The sequence below is a fragment of the Malaclemys terrapin genome, chromosome 3 (assembly GCF_027887155.1).
Source record: "Malaclemys terrapin pileata isolate rMalTer1 chromosome 3, rMalTer1.hap1, whole genome shotgun sequence".
Classification (NCBI taxonomy): domain Eukaryota; kingdom Metazoa; phylum Chordata; order Testudines; family Emydidae; genus Malaclemys; species Malaclemys terrapin.
In genome coordinates, this window is record NC_071507.1 from 109,744,872 (window position 1) to 109,763,831 (window position 18,960).

The 18,960-nt window shown below is 41.1% G+C and overlaps 1 protein-coding gene across 2 annotated transcripts in view; it reads right to left on the reverse strand.

Moving 5' to 3' along the window:
- Positions 1 to 18,960, reverse strand: part of ENPP3 (ectonucleotide pyrophosphatase/phosphodiesterase 3) — a 76,850-nt gene extending 57,890 nt beyond the window's left edge. Inside the window, exons 1-3 of one of the 2 annotated variants that reach the window (XM_054023842.1) lie at positions 18,703 to 18,960; positions 4,154 to 4,232; positions 1,004 to 1,126 (exon numbers count right to left, since the gene is read on the reverse strand). In XM_054023842.1, coding sequence (XP_053879817.1) covers positions 1,004 to 1,126; positions 4,154 to 4,232; positions 18,703 to 18,819 — 319 coding nt within the window. In that variant the 5' untranslated portion in view covers positions 18,820 to 18,960. Of the gene's footprint in view, positions 1 to 987; positions 1,127 to 4,153; positions 4,233 to 18,702 lie in introns of both variants that reach the window. The other variant, XM_054023843.1, reaches the window with a different exon arrangement.

The window sequence follows — 18,960 nt, forward strand, 5'->3', positions numbered from 1 at the left end:
CTGTCCAGGACTGGGCTGGGCAGTATACAACATGCATTTCGGAGGGAAGATCTAGGGCTGGAGGTGTGTTGGGATCACCCTGCAATATAACCAAGGCTGGTAAGAGCCAAGATGTGGCTGGCTGGCTGCAGCACACACAGAGACATAGCTGGAAGTGACTTTCATGCTGGAGGCTGTCTGTGAGCAGACCAGGTTGGAGGCTGCACCAGCAAGATATTGTAAAGGGCACCCCAGGTTACAGGGCAGGGGTGACATAGCTATTCATTATCCCAGATTGTACCCTTGGTATGTCACAGTTGTGTTTTCGTATGAAGAAAAAAACACAATTTAGTTCAGAGCACTGAATGTATATATCTGTGGTGAAATCAGCAGGACCGACAAGCCCATTGACACTATTGGGAGCAGATTTGAATCAATAGTCTCTGAGGGAAGAGAAAGAACAGCAAGGAACAAATGTTGCGTGACTCCCAGCAGATGGCAAACAGACCGAAGAATGAAGGAACTTCTACATGTTACAAAACAGGAGTGAGAGAGAGAGAGAGAGAGAGAGCAGAACAGGAGAGATGGATTCCAAGAAGCTGTCACGGGAACAGTTAGAGTGAATCGACAGAGAAAGGAACATGCAGGGAAAAGACATTAGATGTGATATAGTAGCAGACAAGTCTGCTAGAGAACTTTGTAGCCCACGGATCCAATTCATCCCTCCAACATACCATTGTGTGCTGCATACTATTCAGAACACAGGGTACTGGGGGCATTCATTAATCCACTCACTTCTGAGAGGGAGGTAGCAACATGCATTCAACATACATACGACAGCCCCAGAATTCACCACGTGCCATAACAAGTCTCTAAAAAACAAAAGATGGCCGGGAGACTTTTTTGCATCTGTACTTGTGGCAGAATAAGCAAACATAGCACATTTCTCATTTCCCCTCACCCTCCCTCCAGAAAAATTAATAAAAAGACTAGGCTAACAAATCTCACATTTATGGGAACGTACTTGGTTCCAGGCAGGTACCCTCATAATCCCAGCAGCAGTTTTGAAGCTCTTTACAGCCACCATCACACTGGCAGCCCTGCCCCTTTTTATTAAATGGCTCATTACATCTGTTTCTGCAGCTGACTGTAAAGAGAACAAAAGATGGTTTTAGCACTAAAGTTATTCCAATCCTTAAGAATACAACAATTAAATAGGATATGGCCAGGAGCCTAGAGTCAGAATGTTCTGAATGATTGTCAAAAACTATTTCCTGAAACACTTGTCAACACATTTAGTAAAATTAATAATATGAGCTTATTTCCATCAAAGTTGGGTGACGTCCACACAAAACTCTGTGTGTGTGTGTGTGTGTGTGTGTGTGTGTGTGTAAAATTAGGATAATTATAAAAATAAAAATAATATGAATATTATGATGAATAATGACACGGGGAAAAGATAAGAAATTCAGACTAGGTAAACAGTCCTTACTGTAAACTATTAATTTTAAAGTTATATAAAGAGATACAGTCATATATGTTCACAAAAAACTTTGTGTCAAAACAGCTGTCTCAGGGTATGCTGAGTCTCAGGGTATGTCTACACTACACAGTTAATCTGGGTTTTTCTGGTTTTAGCCCAAACCCCCTACCATCCACATAGAAAAATCTCTGACCCATGTTTGGAGGTGCTTTAAGCCTAGCTTGTTTACCCAGCTGAGGGGTATGGGTTAGAGCCCAGGTTGGGTTCTACTCTAATTTGGGCTGGCACCCGCCCCACTGTAAAATGTTAACAGTCCTCCATTGCCCTTCCCACAATTCTCCCTGAAGGACAAACAAGCTTTCCCACAAGTGACTGAGAAAGACTCCTAGAGTTTCTCATTACAAAGAACCATGGCATGTGCCCCCAGACACACATGGACAAGTGCAGAAACAGTTAGGACATACTAATGCAAATATGGCTTTGCTGTGGTGGTGCTCACACCCAGACTGGACTAACCTGAATGCCAGTCACCCAGGTTAACTGTGCAGTGTAGATATAGCCTAACTCAGGAGCAGTGTAATTCTGTTTTTCTATTTGAAATGCAAGCTTTCATACTCCTCACAATATTAAATTCCTTTTTATTATTTGTTTAGAAAATACATAATAGAAAAATAGAATATTCAGGTGCAGAGGTCTAATTATATTTTTCAAAAACTTGAGATATTGCAGAATTATTATGGGAGCTATCATGAAATTTACTTTGAATACTTAAGTTTATCCAATAGGATCAAAGCCATTATCACAAGATTTAATATCTCTGATTTTGTATTGCAACTGCTCGCTGTTGTGTTACTATTTCATAAGCTAGGCCAGTCATAATGAAAGTACTAAGAGTAAAAGGGCTTGATTCATAATTGCCCTGCAGCTTGCAGTCAAATACACCAGGGCAAAGTGGTTATAAAATATTGTATTCTGATCTGCTAACATTTTACACCACTTTGCATTAATTTTGTACAGGCGTAATTGATTCCACAGGGGGGAAAGCAATGGAGAATCAGGCTCTACGTGTCAATAAATGTTACATAGCAAGTTGACAATACATCATATTATTTGGTTAAGAGTCACTGAAGAGTAACTACAGTTCATCATCATAGTTACAAAGAATATCACAAGACGCTAGAAGAAGGAAACAAGCAAGAAAAATAATGAGTGGGGGAGAGTAGGGAAACAAATTTAACACATTAACATAGGTGCCGTAAGAATGAGGAAAAAAACATATCATCATTCTGTGGCTGCACAGATAGAATTGTTTTAAATGAAGCTATCCAAATGTTGACATTGCACTGAGCTGGTTGGGACATTTTTGACAAAATAAAATTTCATCAAAGTAAGTTGTTTTGTCAAAGCCAAAATGTTTTATGGAGGCATAATGGTTTCAGCAAAGTTTTTGTCTGAAAGGGCCTTTTTTGGGTCAAGAATTCTCCAGTCACTTCTGACAAGAGAAAGACTGAATTGAAAAGCTCAGGCTTTTGATCTGAAAACAGATGTTTCAATGCATTTCCATTTCGCAAAAGCATTCAAAAAGTTTTGATTTTGTTCCAGTGCAGAATGAAAACAAATTTTGAAACTTCAAGAACTGCCATGAAATGGAATTGTTGTCCTCCGGACAACTCTCCATTGCATTCTAACTAGACTAGTTCTCATTATTAATTAGAGCTGATAAAAAATCAGAATTTCCATCACATGGGAAATTCGGACATTTCAATATGTTTTTGTATAGAATCAGGATGAAAAGTCTAAATAGCAAATTTTCTCATGGAATGGAAAGTTCAGACAAATGTCAGTTGGGAGCTGCTGTATACTTACTTGGCCCATCACCCTCAGCTCTTAACCCAGACTATCTCTCATAATGCAGCATGATTATGTGACTCACATACTGCACAGCATCATCAGCTAGAGGGGAGAGTGTGGTCCATTGTGGGACCTCTAGTCTATCCAGGGAGCCTGGCAACTGGAGAATAGTGGGGGCATGAGGCATCCAAACTACATCTCCTGTGATGCACTGCTGCAGTTCAGGTGAATACAGATTAATGTCAAACTGACGAAAAATGAAGTGTTTCAGTTTGGTTCAACAGATTGAATTGTTTCTATTTGAAATCGCCCAACCTGAAACCAAATATTTTGTTTTGATTTTCCTGACAAAAAAAAATAAAAAATTCCCCACGATTTTGCAGAATTTTCATTTTGTCAAAAAATGCCCAACCAGTTCTAATATTAAGCACTTCAAAGATGCTGAATATACTTAATAAGTGGGGCACGAAAATCATCAAGTGCTATTATGTATGAATTTTGTCATTTTGCAGTAATAATTTGCAACTGTGGAGTACCTTCTATCGCAACTTATTTTACAAACATTATTTAATTAAGCCTCCCCATCCTTGTGAGGCAGGTATTATCACCCCCATTTTACAGATGGGGAACTGAGGCACAGCCATTAAGGCCACATTTTTTAAAGCTGTCCACCAATTTTTGGGGGGGCCTCCTTTTTATGTTGCCCACCCTGAGAAACCTAGGACCTAATTGTCACAAGTGTTGAATATCCACAGTTTATTTTTAGTGAAATCCTCTGTTTAAATGCTTTGCTGGATGGAAGCGTAAATTAATATTGTACTGAAAATATTGTAAACATACCTTGTACTTGGTCTTCATGTTTTAGTCCTAGTCCCAAGCCTAGTCCAAGTGATATAACCACCAAAGAGACTAAAAGAATCTGTCACAAAAAAGTCATATACTGTGAGGTATTTCATTTGCAGGTGACACAAAAATTGGGGGAGTGGTAAATAATGAAGAGGACGTGTCACTGATTCAGAGTGATCTGGATCGCTTGGTAAACTGGGCACAAGCAAACAATATGCATTTTAATATGGCAAAATGTAAGTGTTATAGCCCATAGAGCTAGCTTAGCCTTTTATTTTACTCAGCAGTAACACAAGGAACCTACAGACCTGTATCCTATGTAAGGTATTGTCTTAAGTAAGTAGGAACAAAGAATGTACTTACAGAATGGGGGACTTTATGCTGGGAAGTAGTGACTCTGAAAAGATTAGGGGGTTGTGATGGATAATCAGCTGAACATGTCCTCACAGTGCAATGCTGTGGCCAAAGGAGCTAATGCAATCTTGGGTTCCATAAACAGGAAACTCTCAAGTAGGCGTAGAGAGGTTACTATACTTCTGTATTTGGCATGTGTGCCCTGTATTGGAATATTGTGTCCAGTTCTGGTGCCCACAATTCAAGAAGGATGTGTGAGGGATTGGGGGTGTCTCAGAGCCAGTCCCACAGCTCCCCACGCAGTGCTCAAACCATGGCTACCACCTGGAACCTGTGGAGAGAGGGGCTGATGGAGCTTTAGCTCACCGAGAGCGTCACTCACAAAACTCCTGACTGGGGGAAACGTCCAGCCCCACTGATTGCCTCAAACACACTACTTAAGCCAAAAGGAAGCACAGGAAGGTGTCTGAGTAGCTATGTGAATTTTTGGCTGGCTGCTATTGTGGACCCTGCCTACTCACCTGATTTCTGAGCCCTGCCTTCCAGCCGGTTCCTGCATCCCAGCTATGCCAACCCCGCTTTTCTCAGATCCCTGTCTGCTCCCAGTTCCTGCTTTCCCACCTCACTCCAGGACCTTGCTCCTACACCCTACCCCTGACTCAGACTCCAGCTCTGACCTTTGTCTTGACACATGACTCTGTATCCAGCTCTGCCCCCAGCACTGATTCCTAGCTTCCAACTCTAACCATTAGGCATGACCGCCCACACCCCAGTACTTATACAATGTTGATAAACTGGAGAGGGTTCAGAGAAGAGCCACATGAATGATTAAAGGATTAGAAAACGTGCCTTATAGTGATAGATTCAAAGAGCTCAATCTATTTGAAAAGTCATGGAAGATGGGAGAGATTCCAGAAGACTGGAAAATGGCACCATATTTGCCCATCTATAAAAAGGGAAATAAGGACAACCTGGGGAATTACAGACCTGTCAGCTTAACTTCTGTATCTGGAAAGATAATGGAGCCAATTAAGCAATCAATTTGCAAAGATCTAGAAGATAATAATGTAATAAGTAACAGACAGCATGGATTTGTCAAGAACAAATCATGTCAAACCAACCTGTTAGCTTTCTTTGACAGGGTAATAAGCCTTGTGGATAGGGGGGAAGTGGTAGATGTGGTATATCCAGACTTTAGTAAAGCTTTTGATGCTGTCTTGCATGACCTTCTCATAAACAAACTAGGGAAATGCAACCTAGATGGAGCTACTATAACATGGATGCAAAACTGGTTGGAAAACCATTCCCAGAGAGTAGTTATCAATGGTTCACAGTCATGCTGGGAGGGCAACGAGTTGGGTGGCACAGGGATCCATTCTGGGTCCAGTTCTGTTCAATATCTTCATCAATTATTTAGATAATGGCATACAGAGTACACTCATAAAGTTTGAGGACAATACCAAGCTGGGAGGGGGTTGCAAGTACTTTGGAGGATAGGATTAAAATTCAAAATGATCTGGACAAACTGGATAAATGATCTGAAATAAATAGATAAAATTCAATAAGGACAAATGTGAAGTACTCCATTTAGGAAGGAACACTCAGTTGCACACATACTAAATGGGAAATGACTGCCTAGGAAGGAGTACCGCGGAAAGGGATCTGGGGGTCATAGTGGACCACAAGCTAAATATGAGTCAACTGTGTAACACTGTTGCAAAAAAAGTGAACATCATTCTGGGATGTATTAGTAGGAGTGTTGTAAGCAAGACATGAGAAGTAATTCTTCTGCTTTACTTTGCACTGATTAGGGCCTCAACTGGAGTATTGTGTCCAGTTCTGGATGCCACGTTTCAGGAAAGATGTGGACAAACTGGAGAAAGTCCAGAGAAGAGCAACAAAAATGATTAAAGGTCTAGAAAACATGACCTATAAGGGAAGATTGAAAAAATTGGGTTTATTTAGTCTGGGAAAGAGAAGACTGAGAGGGGACATAACAGTTTTCAAGTACGTAAAAGGTTGTTAGTAGGAGGAGGGAGAAGAATTGTTCTTCTTAACCTCTGAGGATAGGACAAGAAGCAATGGGCTTAAATTGCAGCAAGGGAGGTTGAGGTTGGACATTAGGAAAAACTTCCTAACTGTCAGTGTGGTTAAGCACTGGAATAAATTGCCCAAGGAGGTTGTGGAATCTCCATCATTGGAGATTTTTAAGAGCAGGTTACACAAACACCTGTTAGGAATGGCCTAGATAATAATTGGTCCTGTCATTAGTGCAAGGGACCAGACTAGATGACCTCTTGAGGTCCCTTCCAGTCCTATGATTCTATGATTTAGCTTAACAAAAAGAAGGTTGAAGGGTGATTTGATTACAGTCTATAAATACCTACATGGGAAACAAATATTTAATAATGGGCTTCAATCTAGTAGAGAAAGATATAACAGGATCCAATGGCTGGAAGTTAAAACTAGAGAAATTCATACAGGAAATTAAGAGTACATTTTTAACAATGACAGCAATTAACCATTGATGCAAATTATCAAGGGTGATGGTGGATTCTCCATCACTGACACATTTTAAAGCACGACTGGATGTTCTTCTAAAAGATATGCTCTAGGAATTATTTTGGGTTCTATGGCCTGGGTTATACAGACTAGATGATCACAATGGTCCCTTCTGGCCTTGGAATCTTTGAACTTTATCACATATGCTGTCCATCAGTAGTATCTATGAATGCTAACAAATGAAAAAATTGGGGCGATCCTGAGCTGAGAGGTGTGAGAGAGAGTCTGTAGTTGTAGGCATAAAAGTAAAATTTGTGATGTGCTGCTTATATTTTAGCAAGAAGCTACCACAAAAATGTCTCCCCTTTACTAGTGAGTAATCCCACGTGGTAAGCAGGGATGTATTTGCTTGCAGAGGTGGGAGGGACTGGTGAATCTATGAATTTGCTTTCCACTTAAAACAAAAAAGCTTCCTCATAACTAAGGAGGGAGGCAGCACTTGATAAAATACTTATGTTAAGCACATTTGCCTTGAAGTGATTACACTTTGATCTTAAGAAGTACACATATATTGATAATGTAGCATGCAGTTCACCTTGCGTAATTTGAAAAAGTTGTACTTTAATCATGTCTCTTAGCATAGGTAAAAGATTTTAAACCATGATCAAATTTAAAAAAATCACTATTTTCCTCAATACCAAAATACTATTCTCTCAGCCATCATCTCTAGAACCCAAGTTCTCCCCACCCTTCCTTGAAACAGCTGGGGGGGGGGGGAAAGATACGCCTCAAAGCTTTCCCAGTGGGTCCTCAACATAAGGCTCAGGGGAACCAAGGATGGCAATAAATTCCAGAGTCTAGGAGACCTCACTTAGAATGCCCTGCCACCAATCCCCTAATAAAACCAAGGGGACTAACAGCTCAAACTAATTGCAACTATAGAAAAAAAAAAGATACAGTCCGAAAAGTAGACAGGAGTAGGGACAAAACCTCTTAAAGAATTCTAGATGATTATTAATTATTGTTATTTGTATTATCATAGTGCCTAAGAGCCCCAGTCATAGACCAAGACCCCATTGTGCTAAGCGCTGTACAAACATGTAAGTTTCAACTGGCAATCATTTGATAACGAGTACTTATAATGAAACACAGATGTTCTCTACATGCCCCATATGGGAAATCCCAATTAATAAGCAGGCAACTACTTTCTCTCCCAGAAGCAATTTCCTGATCATAGAATCATAGAATCATAGAATATCAGAGTTGGAAGGGACCTCAAGAGGTCATCTAGTCCAACCCCCTGCTCAAAGCAGGACCAATTCCCAACTAAATCATCCCAGCCAGGGCTTTGTCAAGCCGGGCCTTAAAAACCTCCAAGGAAGGAGACTCCACCACCTCCCTAGGTAACGCATTCCAGTGTTTCACCACCCTCCTAGTGAAATAGTTTTTCCTGATATCCAACCTGGACCTCCCCCACTGCAACTTGAGACCATTGCTCCTTGTTCTGTCATCTGCCACCACTGAGAACAGCCGAGCTCCATCCTCTTTGGAACCCCCCTTCAGGTAGTTGAAGGCTGCTATCAAATCCCCCCTCATTCTTCTCTTCTGGAGACTAAACAATCCCAGTTCTCTCAGCCTCTCCTCATAAGTCATGTGCTCCAGACCCCTAATCATTTTTGTTGCCCTCCGCTGGACTCTTTCCAATTTTTCCACATCCTTCTTGTAGTGTGGGGCCCAAAACTGGACACAGTATTCCAGATGAGGCCTCACCAATGTCGAATAAAGGGGAACGATCACGTTCCTCGATCTGCTGGCAATGCCCCTACTTATACAGCCCAAAATGCCATTAGCCTTCTTGGCAACAAGAGCACACTGTTGACTCATATCCAGCTTCTCGTCCACTGTGACCCCTAGGTCCTTTTCAGCAGAACTGCTACCTAGCCATTCGGTCCCTAGTCTGTAGCAGTGCATGGGATTCTTCTGTCCTAAGTGCAGGACTCTGCACTTGTCCTTGTTGAACCTCATCAGGTTTTTTTCTGCCCAATCCTCTAATTTGTCTAGGTCCCTCTGTATCCGATCCCTACCCTCTAGTGTATCTACCACGCCTCCTAGTTTAGTGTCATCTGCAAACTTGCTGAGAGTGCAGTCCACACCATCCTCCAGATCATTAATAAAGATATTAAACAAAACCGGCCCCAGGACCGACCCTTGGGGCACTCCACTTGAAACCGGCTGCCAACTAGACATGGAGCCATTGATCACTACCCGTTGAGCCCGACGATCTAGCCAGCTTTCTATCCACCTTACAGTCCATTCATCCAGCCCATACTTCTTTAACTTGGTGGCAAGAATACTGTGGGAGACCGTATCAAAAGCTTTGCTAAAGTCAAGAAATAACACATCCACTGCTTTCCCCTCATCCACAGAGCCAGTTATCTCATCATAGAAGGCAATTAGGTTAGTCAGGCATGACTTCCCCTTCGTGAATCCATGCTGACTGTTCCTGATCACTTTCCTCTCCTCTAAATGTTTCATAATTGATTCCTTGAGGACCTGCTCCATGATTTTTCCAGGGACTGAGGTGAGGCTGACTGGCCTGTAGTTCCCCGGATCCTCCTTCTTCCCTTTTTTAAAGATGGGCACTACATTAGCCTTTTTCCAGTCATCTGGGACCTCCCCCGATCGCCATGAGTTTTCAAAAATAATGGCTAATGGCTCTGCAATCTCACCCGCCAACTCTTTTAGCACCCTCGGATGCAGCGCATCCGGCCCCATGGACTTGTGCACGTCCAGTTTTTCTAAATAGTCCCGAACCACTTCTTTCTCCACAGAGGGTTGGTCACCTTCTCCCCATGCTGTACTGCCCAGTGCAGCAATCTGGGAGCTGACCTTGTGCGTGAAGACAGAGGCAAAAAAATCATTGAGTACATTAGCTTTTTCCACATCCTCTGTCACTAGGTTGCCTCCCTCATTCAGTAAGGGGCCCACACTTTCCTTGATTTTCTTCTTGTTGCTAACATACCTGAAGAAACCCTTCTTGTTACTCTTAACATCTCTTGCTAACTGCAACTCCAAGTGTGATTTGGCCTTCCTGATTTCACTCCTGCACGCCTGAGCAATATTGTTATACTCCTCCCTGGTCATTTGTCCAATCTTCCACTTCTTATAAGCCTCTTTTTTGCATTTAAGATCAGCAAGGATTTCACTGTTTAGCCAAGCTGGTCGCCTGCCATATTTACTATTCTTTCTACACATCGGGATGGTTTGTTCCTGCAACCTCAATAAGGATTCTTTAAAATACAGCCAGCTCTCCTGGACCCCTTTGCCCTTCATGTTATTCTCCCAGGGGATCCTGCCCATCTGTTCCCTGAGGGAGTCAAAGTCTGCTTTTCTGAAGTCCAGGGTCCTTCACAGGACATATTGTAGTAATCCATTCCCCAGATCATCAAATGCATGGATAACACTGGTGAGGTCTGCTCTGCAACCGTAAGAAAAGGCCACCAGAAACTTATTGCCAAGTACATAGGATGGAAAGCACTCTTGGCAACTTCTGCTACCAGAATACCCAGCAGCTGCTCTGGCTCTAACAAGGTCTCCAAGTTGTTAGTCTGTGTAATAATGGTAGGTATGCTCAGGATGTCAATAACATTTCCACCATTTCCTCAGTTATCATCACCAACATCTTATATAGGTGCATCCTCAGTCAGCAAGTTCTTATCCTTATACCAAGATCTGTTAGACAGGGGGCATGCCACATCGGCCAGATCATAGGAGATGGATCTATCACGCTGAGTGGAGGAGTGGATTTAAGAACAAGGGCTGAAAGGGCAAATAAACTGGGGAGGCCCAATGGTAGGCATCAGCATATGATTTAGGGGTTAGAGAGGGCCTAGAGAGGCCTGTGGGTGTTTGGTAAGCAAGAGGAGCAGACTCAGGGCAGCTAAAGATACATCCTGGTTGACAGTCACAAGTGAGAAGCTACAGATCCCTTCCCTCAGCCTAATCTGCAATCAGGACACACAGTCTCCTTACCCACCTGAAGAAGGGCCATAATGCAGACCTGTTAAGTCTCCCATTTTCTCCAGGAGACTATTTCAGGTCCCCTTCCCAGGCTCCTGAGCTGGAAACTTCATCTCCCAAAGTAATAAGGAGACTCAATAGGAAATAGTGGTTAGAGCATCTCACTTTACACCCTTCCCCCAGTAACAGACTGCAGCAACTTAGCTGAGAATGACCATAGAGACTAGGAGCCAGATGAAGAAACTAAGGATAATGCTCATGCCTGATATGACACAAACAAATGAGCCCTCTCTGGCTTCTGTTCCTCCCCCTCCCAGCTGTGGCCCTTTCCCCACCTACATCTGCCCTAACACCCCACAGCAGAGTTCATCTAGGAGGCTCCTTTCCAGCCTCAACTGCTGCCAAGTTCCACGTAATCAGGTTCAAAGGGGTAGCTGCTGAGTCTCTCCATCCACTCTCCAGCTCCATGCTCCTGCCTTTGCAAGCTCACCTGAGCTAATGGTAGCAGTTCCTTCTTTCTCTACCTCTCCTTATTTCAAGATGCTGGGGACCACTGCTGGGTTAAGGGAAGTAGGCGCTTCTCTAGCACCGCTGGAGGAAAAATGCCCAAAGGAGGGATTGAAGAAAGAAGGGTGGCAAGAGAGAAGTGGATGGAAAATAATTTCCCAAAGGGGAATTTAAAGCCTTCATCAGAGGCTTCATCATCTCTTATGCCACACAGGAGTAATCAAACACCTTAAATTGCGAAAGAGTTGTGCCTATGGATACAACATCTGGCAAGGCATGACTGAAGTTATGGAATGAAAGACTATGCGCAGTCAGATGCACTGAAATAGATCTGGAACCCCAGGAGGACCTTCCCGGGAGGGCCGACACAGACTGGTCAACGTGGTGATGCCTGAACCACCTGTGCAAGCAAATCGGTAGATCAAAGACTAATATGATCAAATGGGGCGACTCTAATGACATGAATCTATGTGAGTGCAGTGGGTTGCAGACCATGGAGCACCCACTGGTTTGCTGACTCTTTGGGGAGACCTATATGAAGGAGGACCTCGCTGCAGCAACGGAAAAGACCATCACTTTTGCACAGTTCTGGAAAATCATCTAGTTTGTGACAAGGACTTGAGAATAAAAAGCTGCCACCTTTAAAAAGAAATGGAGAGAACATAGAATTGATACCCATTTGAAGGAAATTAAGGCCTTGGATGTAGATTATGCTTCTGCCCCTCCCCAGAGAAGCTCAGAACCCTCAGCAATCTAAGATACAAAATCAACAAACTTTTGTCCCAAAAGGTTGAATTTGCTTTATTCTGTTTAAAGCAAAACTACTGGAAATCTGGCAAAAGAGCTGGCAAGCTGTTTGCATACAGACTTAAGCAAAAGGCTAACAGAAATAAGATTGCTGCTATTCACGATAGTAGCAATAAATAATCTACAACACAGTTAGATATTAATAAACAATGTCAACAGTTTTATTCAAAACTATATTTAGCTGAAGAGGGACTCTGTAACGATGCCCTAGATCACTTTTATAGTGGATTGTCTCTGCCATAGATCTCTGACTCTCAGAAGAAACTTTTAGATGCTCCTCTAGAAATTGTGGCTATAAAAGAAATGAAGGTTGGAATGACTCCTGACAGGTTCCCAACTGAATTTTACAAAAAGTTCTGTGAAACTTTAACACCTAGATGATTGAATATGTTCAATGAGGCCAAGACTGAGCAAATTCTCCCACCTACTCTAAGAGAAGCTGTAATTTCAGTTATTCCTAAACCTGGGAAAGACTTTGGACTAAGTAGAAATTACAGGCCAATTTCTTTAATCAATTGTGGCATTAAGATTTTCATTAAAGCTCTTGATATGCAACTGGACAAAGTCCTCTCACACATTATACAGATAGATCAGGTAGGCTTCCTTCATAATAGACATAGTTCAGATAATTTGCATCACCTGATTGATATTATCAGTATGCTGAGAGATTCCAAAGAACCCTTAGCTGTCATTTCTTTCGCTGCCAAAAAGGCCTTTGAGCACATAGCCTGGGACTATCTTTTTCATGTGTTAGCAAAATTTAGTTTTGGTAAACAATGTATAGTTTGGATTAAGCTTTTATGCTCTATCACAGTTTTCAGGGTAGTTACCAATGGTACTATTTCTGCCCCATGTCCATTATTGAGAGGTAAATGGCAGGGCTGCCCCCTTTCTCCTCCTCTGTTCAATTTAACTTTAGAACCCATAGCTATTGCCACCAAAGCAATTCAACACATTCATGGCATCAAGGTGGTCAAACAGATGCTCTATGCAGATGATGCTCTTGTAGAGGTATCTAAGCCTAAGGTTACGGTTCCTAATCTTCGAGCCACTATTAATACATTTGGACTCCTCTCTGGATAGAAAATTAATTGAGCTAAATCAAAATCTTAGTCATTAACAAATATGCCCACAAAGGCCTTTTCTCAAATTGAGATTTCCAATGACAGTCCTCTTATATGAAATATTTAGGAATACTGATTCTCAATAATATTCAGGACATCCCTAACATAAATATAGAACCAATTATTGCACAAGTGGCTAACAATTAAGGAGATGGAGTTCATTAACCCTCCATTTGTGGGGTAAATTTAATATAATGAAGATGAATGTCCTTCCTAGAATTTTGTATGTCCTGAGAGGTCTCCCTATTTCTATTCCTCAAACTTACTTTAAGAAATTCAATAGTATTTTCAGAACGTTCCTTTAGGGCACAGGTAAGAAACCTAGACTGGCTCTGAACAAATTACAGCTTCCCCTTTCTCTGTGAGGATTTTGTCTTCCCAGCTTGGAAAATTATCTTATTTCCCTTTATTGAGCCAGGCATCTTTGCGGCTATTAAATATGACCACAGGGACACCACTTTGGGTTCATATTGAATGAGAACTGGTATATCTTCTCCCCCTTTCAGGCATGGTAGGGTTAAATTATTATAGATTTGATGGCTCCAGAGCTCTCACAATAACGGTTGTGAGGCAAGCTTGGCCAAACATGGCTGGAAAATTCTGCTTGCATCCATTTTTCCACGCAGAGGCAGTCCTATGAAGCAAACCTATCACTAAAATGTGTGGCAAAACCTTGATGTAGAGGGATTAGATGGACAGAGGAATTATGACTGTGTCACAGCTAATTGACAATGATAAATTAAACCATTTATAGATCTTCAGCAATAATTTGGCTTGACCTGCTGTCAGGGTTCCTTCCCTACTCTGAACTCTGGGGTACAGATGTAGGGACATGCATGAAAGACCCCCAAGCTTATATTCCACCAATTTAGGTTAAAAACTTCTCCAAGGCACAAATTCTTCCTTACCCTTGGATGGTATTGCTGCCACCACCAAGTGAGTTAGATAAAGATTCAGGAAAAGGACCACTTGGAGTTCCTGTTTCCCTAAAATATTCCCCCAAGCCACTTCACCCCCTTTCCTGGGGAGGCTTGAGAATAATATACCAACCGAATAGGTAACCAAGGTGAGCACAGACCAGACCCTTGGGTTTTTAGGACACTAAAAACCCAATCAGATTCTTAAAAAACAGAACTTTATTATAAAGAAAAAAGTAAAAGAAGCACCACTGTAAAATCAGAATGGAAAGAAATTTTACAGGGTAATAAGATTCAAAACACAGAGGATTCCCCTCTAGGCAAAACTTTAAAGTTACAAAAACACAGGAATAAACCTCCCTCTTAGCACAGGGACAATTCACAAGCTAAAACAAAAGATAATCTAACACATTTCCTTCCTATTACTTACAATTTGTAATCTTAGATGCTTAGTTCACGTATAGCTTTGGGAGATGTATTTTCCCTGCCCTGATTCCTCGCTGACCCAGAGAGAACACAAAGAGAGATGAAACAAAAAACCCTCCCCAACAGATTTGAAAGTATCTTCTCCCCTTATTGGTCCTTTGGTCAGGTGCCAACCAGGTTATTTGAGCTTCTTAATCCTTTACAGGCAAAGGAGGGATTTTATGCTACCCTTAGCTGTATGTTCATGACACCTGGAAATATCTCCAGTTAAAGCATTTACTTATGAATGTATTTGGACTGGATGCATCAGGAGCTCCAGAACCTCCAGAACTGTTATTATTTTGGAGGAAACTTCCTGGAGTCATTTGGCCAGTGAGATACTTTGATGATTTTCTGGCCCAAAAAACTCTGCCAAAGATTGATAACTTGAGAGTTGCTTGGAATAGAGATTTGAATACACAACTACCTCCAACGCACTGAAATACAATTGTTCCTAACGTTAAAAAGCAACTATAGCTCTGAGACTATGGCTTATTCACCAAAAGACACTTTTTCGAATATGCTGATCACCACATAGACTAATGGTCAGGGCCATCCCTAGCTATTCTGGGGCCCAACGCAGCCCTCTCCCTCCATGGGGGGAGGCAAGCCTCCACAGAGGGTGGGGCTGGCTTGGGAACTGCCCCCCAGCACTCACCGGCAGCATGGCTGGGGCCGGGTCACTGCATTTCCCGCTGCTGATGAGAGCAGGGGCGGGAAGGGGCAGGGTAGGGGCAGAGCAGGGTGGGGGATTTGGGGAAGGGGTGGAGTGGGGCGGGGCTGGGGCAGAGCAGGCGTGGAAAGAGGTGGGGCTGGGACAGAGGGCATAGGGAAGAAGCGGGGCAGGGGCTGGAGCAGCACGCAGCTGCACAGAGCACCAGGAAATTTGGTGGTGCCCTACGCAGCTGCATACTTTGCGTATGGGTAGGGATGTCCCTGCTAATGGTAATGGGCCTCATAAATGCTGACTGCTGTTGGAAATAATGAGGAGTCCAGTGGCACCTTAAAGACTAACAGATTTATTTGGGCATAAACTTTCGTGGGTAAAAAACACTTCTTCAGATGCTGTTGGAAATGTAGCTCCTTGGTACTATATTAATTTGTATGTTGTGGGAGTGCCCTTGTATCAAGAATTTCTGGTATGAAGTGGGTCAAAGAGCCAATCTGATATTGGATGCTAAATTACAGCTCTCCCCCTTACATTTTATTCTTAGATACATTCCTAATAGGTGGCCATTACCTAGTAACAAGGCAGCATGGTTCCAATAAGCAGCTTTGGTTACTAAAAAATTAATCTTGCAAAAATGGAAAAGTCAATCCCCACCAAATATTGGCTGTGTGTGATGTGACTGACCTTCCACAGAAAGGGAATGCCCAAAAAATTCCAAGCAATTTGGGCTGACTTGTTAGAGGTCTATGATTAACATTCACCCTGGAGATATGTATGTGTCGCTTCCCTTCCCCTCCCTTTATCCTAACCTTCTTTATTTACTTTGTGTATTATGATGAATCTGGTATTTTTGGAATATTTGTTGTATTTGGAAAAATGAATAAAAATTAAAAATACAATATATGCAAACGAGATAATGCATATTCATCAACATAAAAATGTTTACATAAACCCCCTAAATTTCTGAACATTCAGCCTTAAAATATACAAATAGTGTGGTCCCTCCAGCTCATAATGACACAATACACACAAGTCTCAGCGTGGACTGGTAGGAATAAGAAGCCAAAGAAATATTTTTGGAGCAGCCATAAAACTGAACAAAAGCCCTTATTAATATATCAGAACTATCCACAAACATTGATGAATGAAGTATAGGTATGGTTGAATTCTCCTGAACCACGATTTTTTTTGATAGACAGTAATTTGAAGAGCTTTGTAATCTTGTGGAATGAGCAGAATTACTAGATACTAGGGTTGTCAAACAATTAATCATGATTAATCGTGAGATTATAAAAAAATATTCGCGATTAATTGCAGTTTTAATTGCACTGTTAAACAATAATAGAATGTCATTTCTTTAAATATTTATGGATGTTTTCTACATTTGCAAATATATTGATTTCAATTACAACACGGAAAACGAAGTGTACAGTGCTCACTTTTATATTATTATTTTTATTACAAATATTTGCATTGAGAAAAAGATAAACAAAAGAAATTTCAATTCAACTCAGACAAGTACTGTAGTGTACTCTTTATCGTGAAAGTACAACTTAAAAATGTAGAATTATTTTTTTATATAACTGCACTCAAAAATAAAACAATGTAAAACTTTAGAGTCTACAAGTCCACTCAGTCCTACTTCTCGTTCAGCCAATCGCTAAGACAAACAAGATTGTTTATATTTATGGGAGATAAAGCTGCCCGGTTCTTATTTACAATGTCATCTGACAATGAGAACAGGCATTTGTTATAGCCAGCATTGCAAAGTAAATTGGTATTCTATTATTGTCTAACAGTGTGATTTAAACTGAGATTAATTGTGATTAATTTTTAAAATTTAATTAATTTGTTTTGAGTTAATCGCTTCAGTTAACTGTGATTAATTGACAGCCCCACTAGATACCTAACTATACAATCTCACTCTACTACTTCAAGTCCCTCATGTATCTCATCTTTTCCAGCTAACCCTCCACTCCCAATTACTCTCCCTCGTAATCTTTTTATTTTGCTCACAGAACAGTCTAAAACATATATTTATGTTCAAAAATAAAATAAAAAGGCTTTGGGGGACCTTAGTTCTATTTGTCTTCTAGGTTTTTAATATTTTTACTATCTCCTTTAATAAAGTGAATGGGAAATGTCAGTTTTGGATTGAGTTTATACAGTCCTCACAGATTACATGGTTAAATAGGGTTTGGTTTGGCCTATTTAAACTGGTTCTGTTTGTTAGATTGATACTAAGTGGTGTTGAATTGCTCTCTGTGGCACTACCTAATGCCATTCAGACTTTTCTGCATGGCTACGTTTTCATTAGTACTGAAGTTTCCAGTTTCATAGATTCCTTCCCACCCACCTTTAGAAGTGAGTTTCTTGACTTTTTTGGTTACAGAGAAAAGCTTGAAAAAGTACACTGAGCATAACACAAGGCTCAAAAAAAAAAAAGAAGAGAAAACAAATAAGAGCCCCAAATTTATATTTACAACCCAATCTCATTAGGGAGAAGGGGGTATTGACCCCCTAATACCCTAATATTTTGGGGTGGCGATATTATCTGCATCTTTACTCTTTGTACTTTTTCCTGTACTTTGCTGCAAGGGCATTATTCACCAGTTACTTGTCTGTGTTTTCTAATTTGCTAATGAAATATCTGAACACACACAGAGACCAAAAATAAAATAAAATAAAAATCACAGCTCCCTTAGCCATGAAAGCAAGAAGCTAACTTTTCTCATTTTAAACAAATACATAACATATAAAGCGCTAAATACATTTTAATAGGCTCTTAGGGTAATACAACAAACATAATAATGTTGCAATAAAAGTGAGGAGGTGAATGCACACGCTTATTTATTCTGTGTTGCAGTTCATTGAAGCCTGAAGCTTTTGTTTTTGCTATGCTTCAGTAAAGCATAAAGTGCAGTTTTATAGTGATAACAGAATAGTCTGACATTGTTGAGGCTGCCTGACCAATACTGTAAAATTCAGAGTCCTGCCAGAGAAGTTCATGCATCTGTCCTGTAGAATTGCCATCCCATTAGGTGTAGACTGGACAAGTTTATATAGTTAAATTAAACATGGTGAAACGTCTCTCTAACAAATATCAAGTTTATAATGCAATAAGAATAACATTCAGAATTCTGAAAGTCTGAAAGAAACAGAACAGTCACTACTTACGCCACAGAGTATTTTGTATTTCAGGAGTGTTTTTTTCTTAACAATTTCCTCTGTTTGTAAACCCATTAACTCCATCTGGCTGCTTTGATGTGCATTTGTTTCTTTGTCAGATAACATTTTGCTGTGAGTCGTATCGTCTGATATTGCTATAGTCCTTTATCTCCTTTTTCAGCTCAGCTACAGCGAACATTTCATCTTGGCATGTACTGAACACGTGGCACTGTGGTTTCAGGATTTTAATGAGATCAGAGTCCCTGA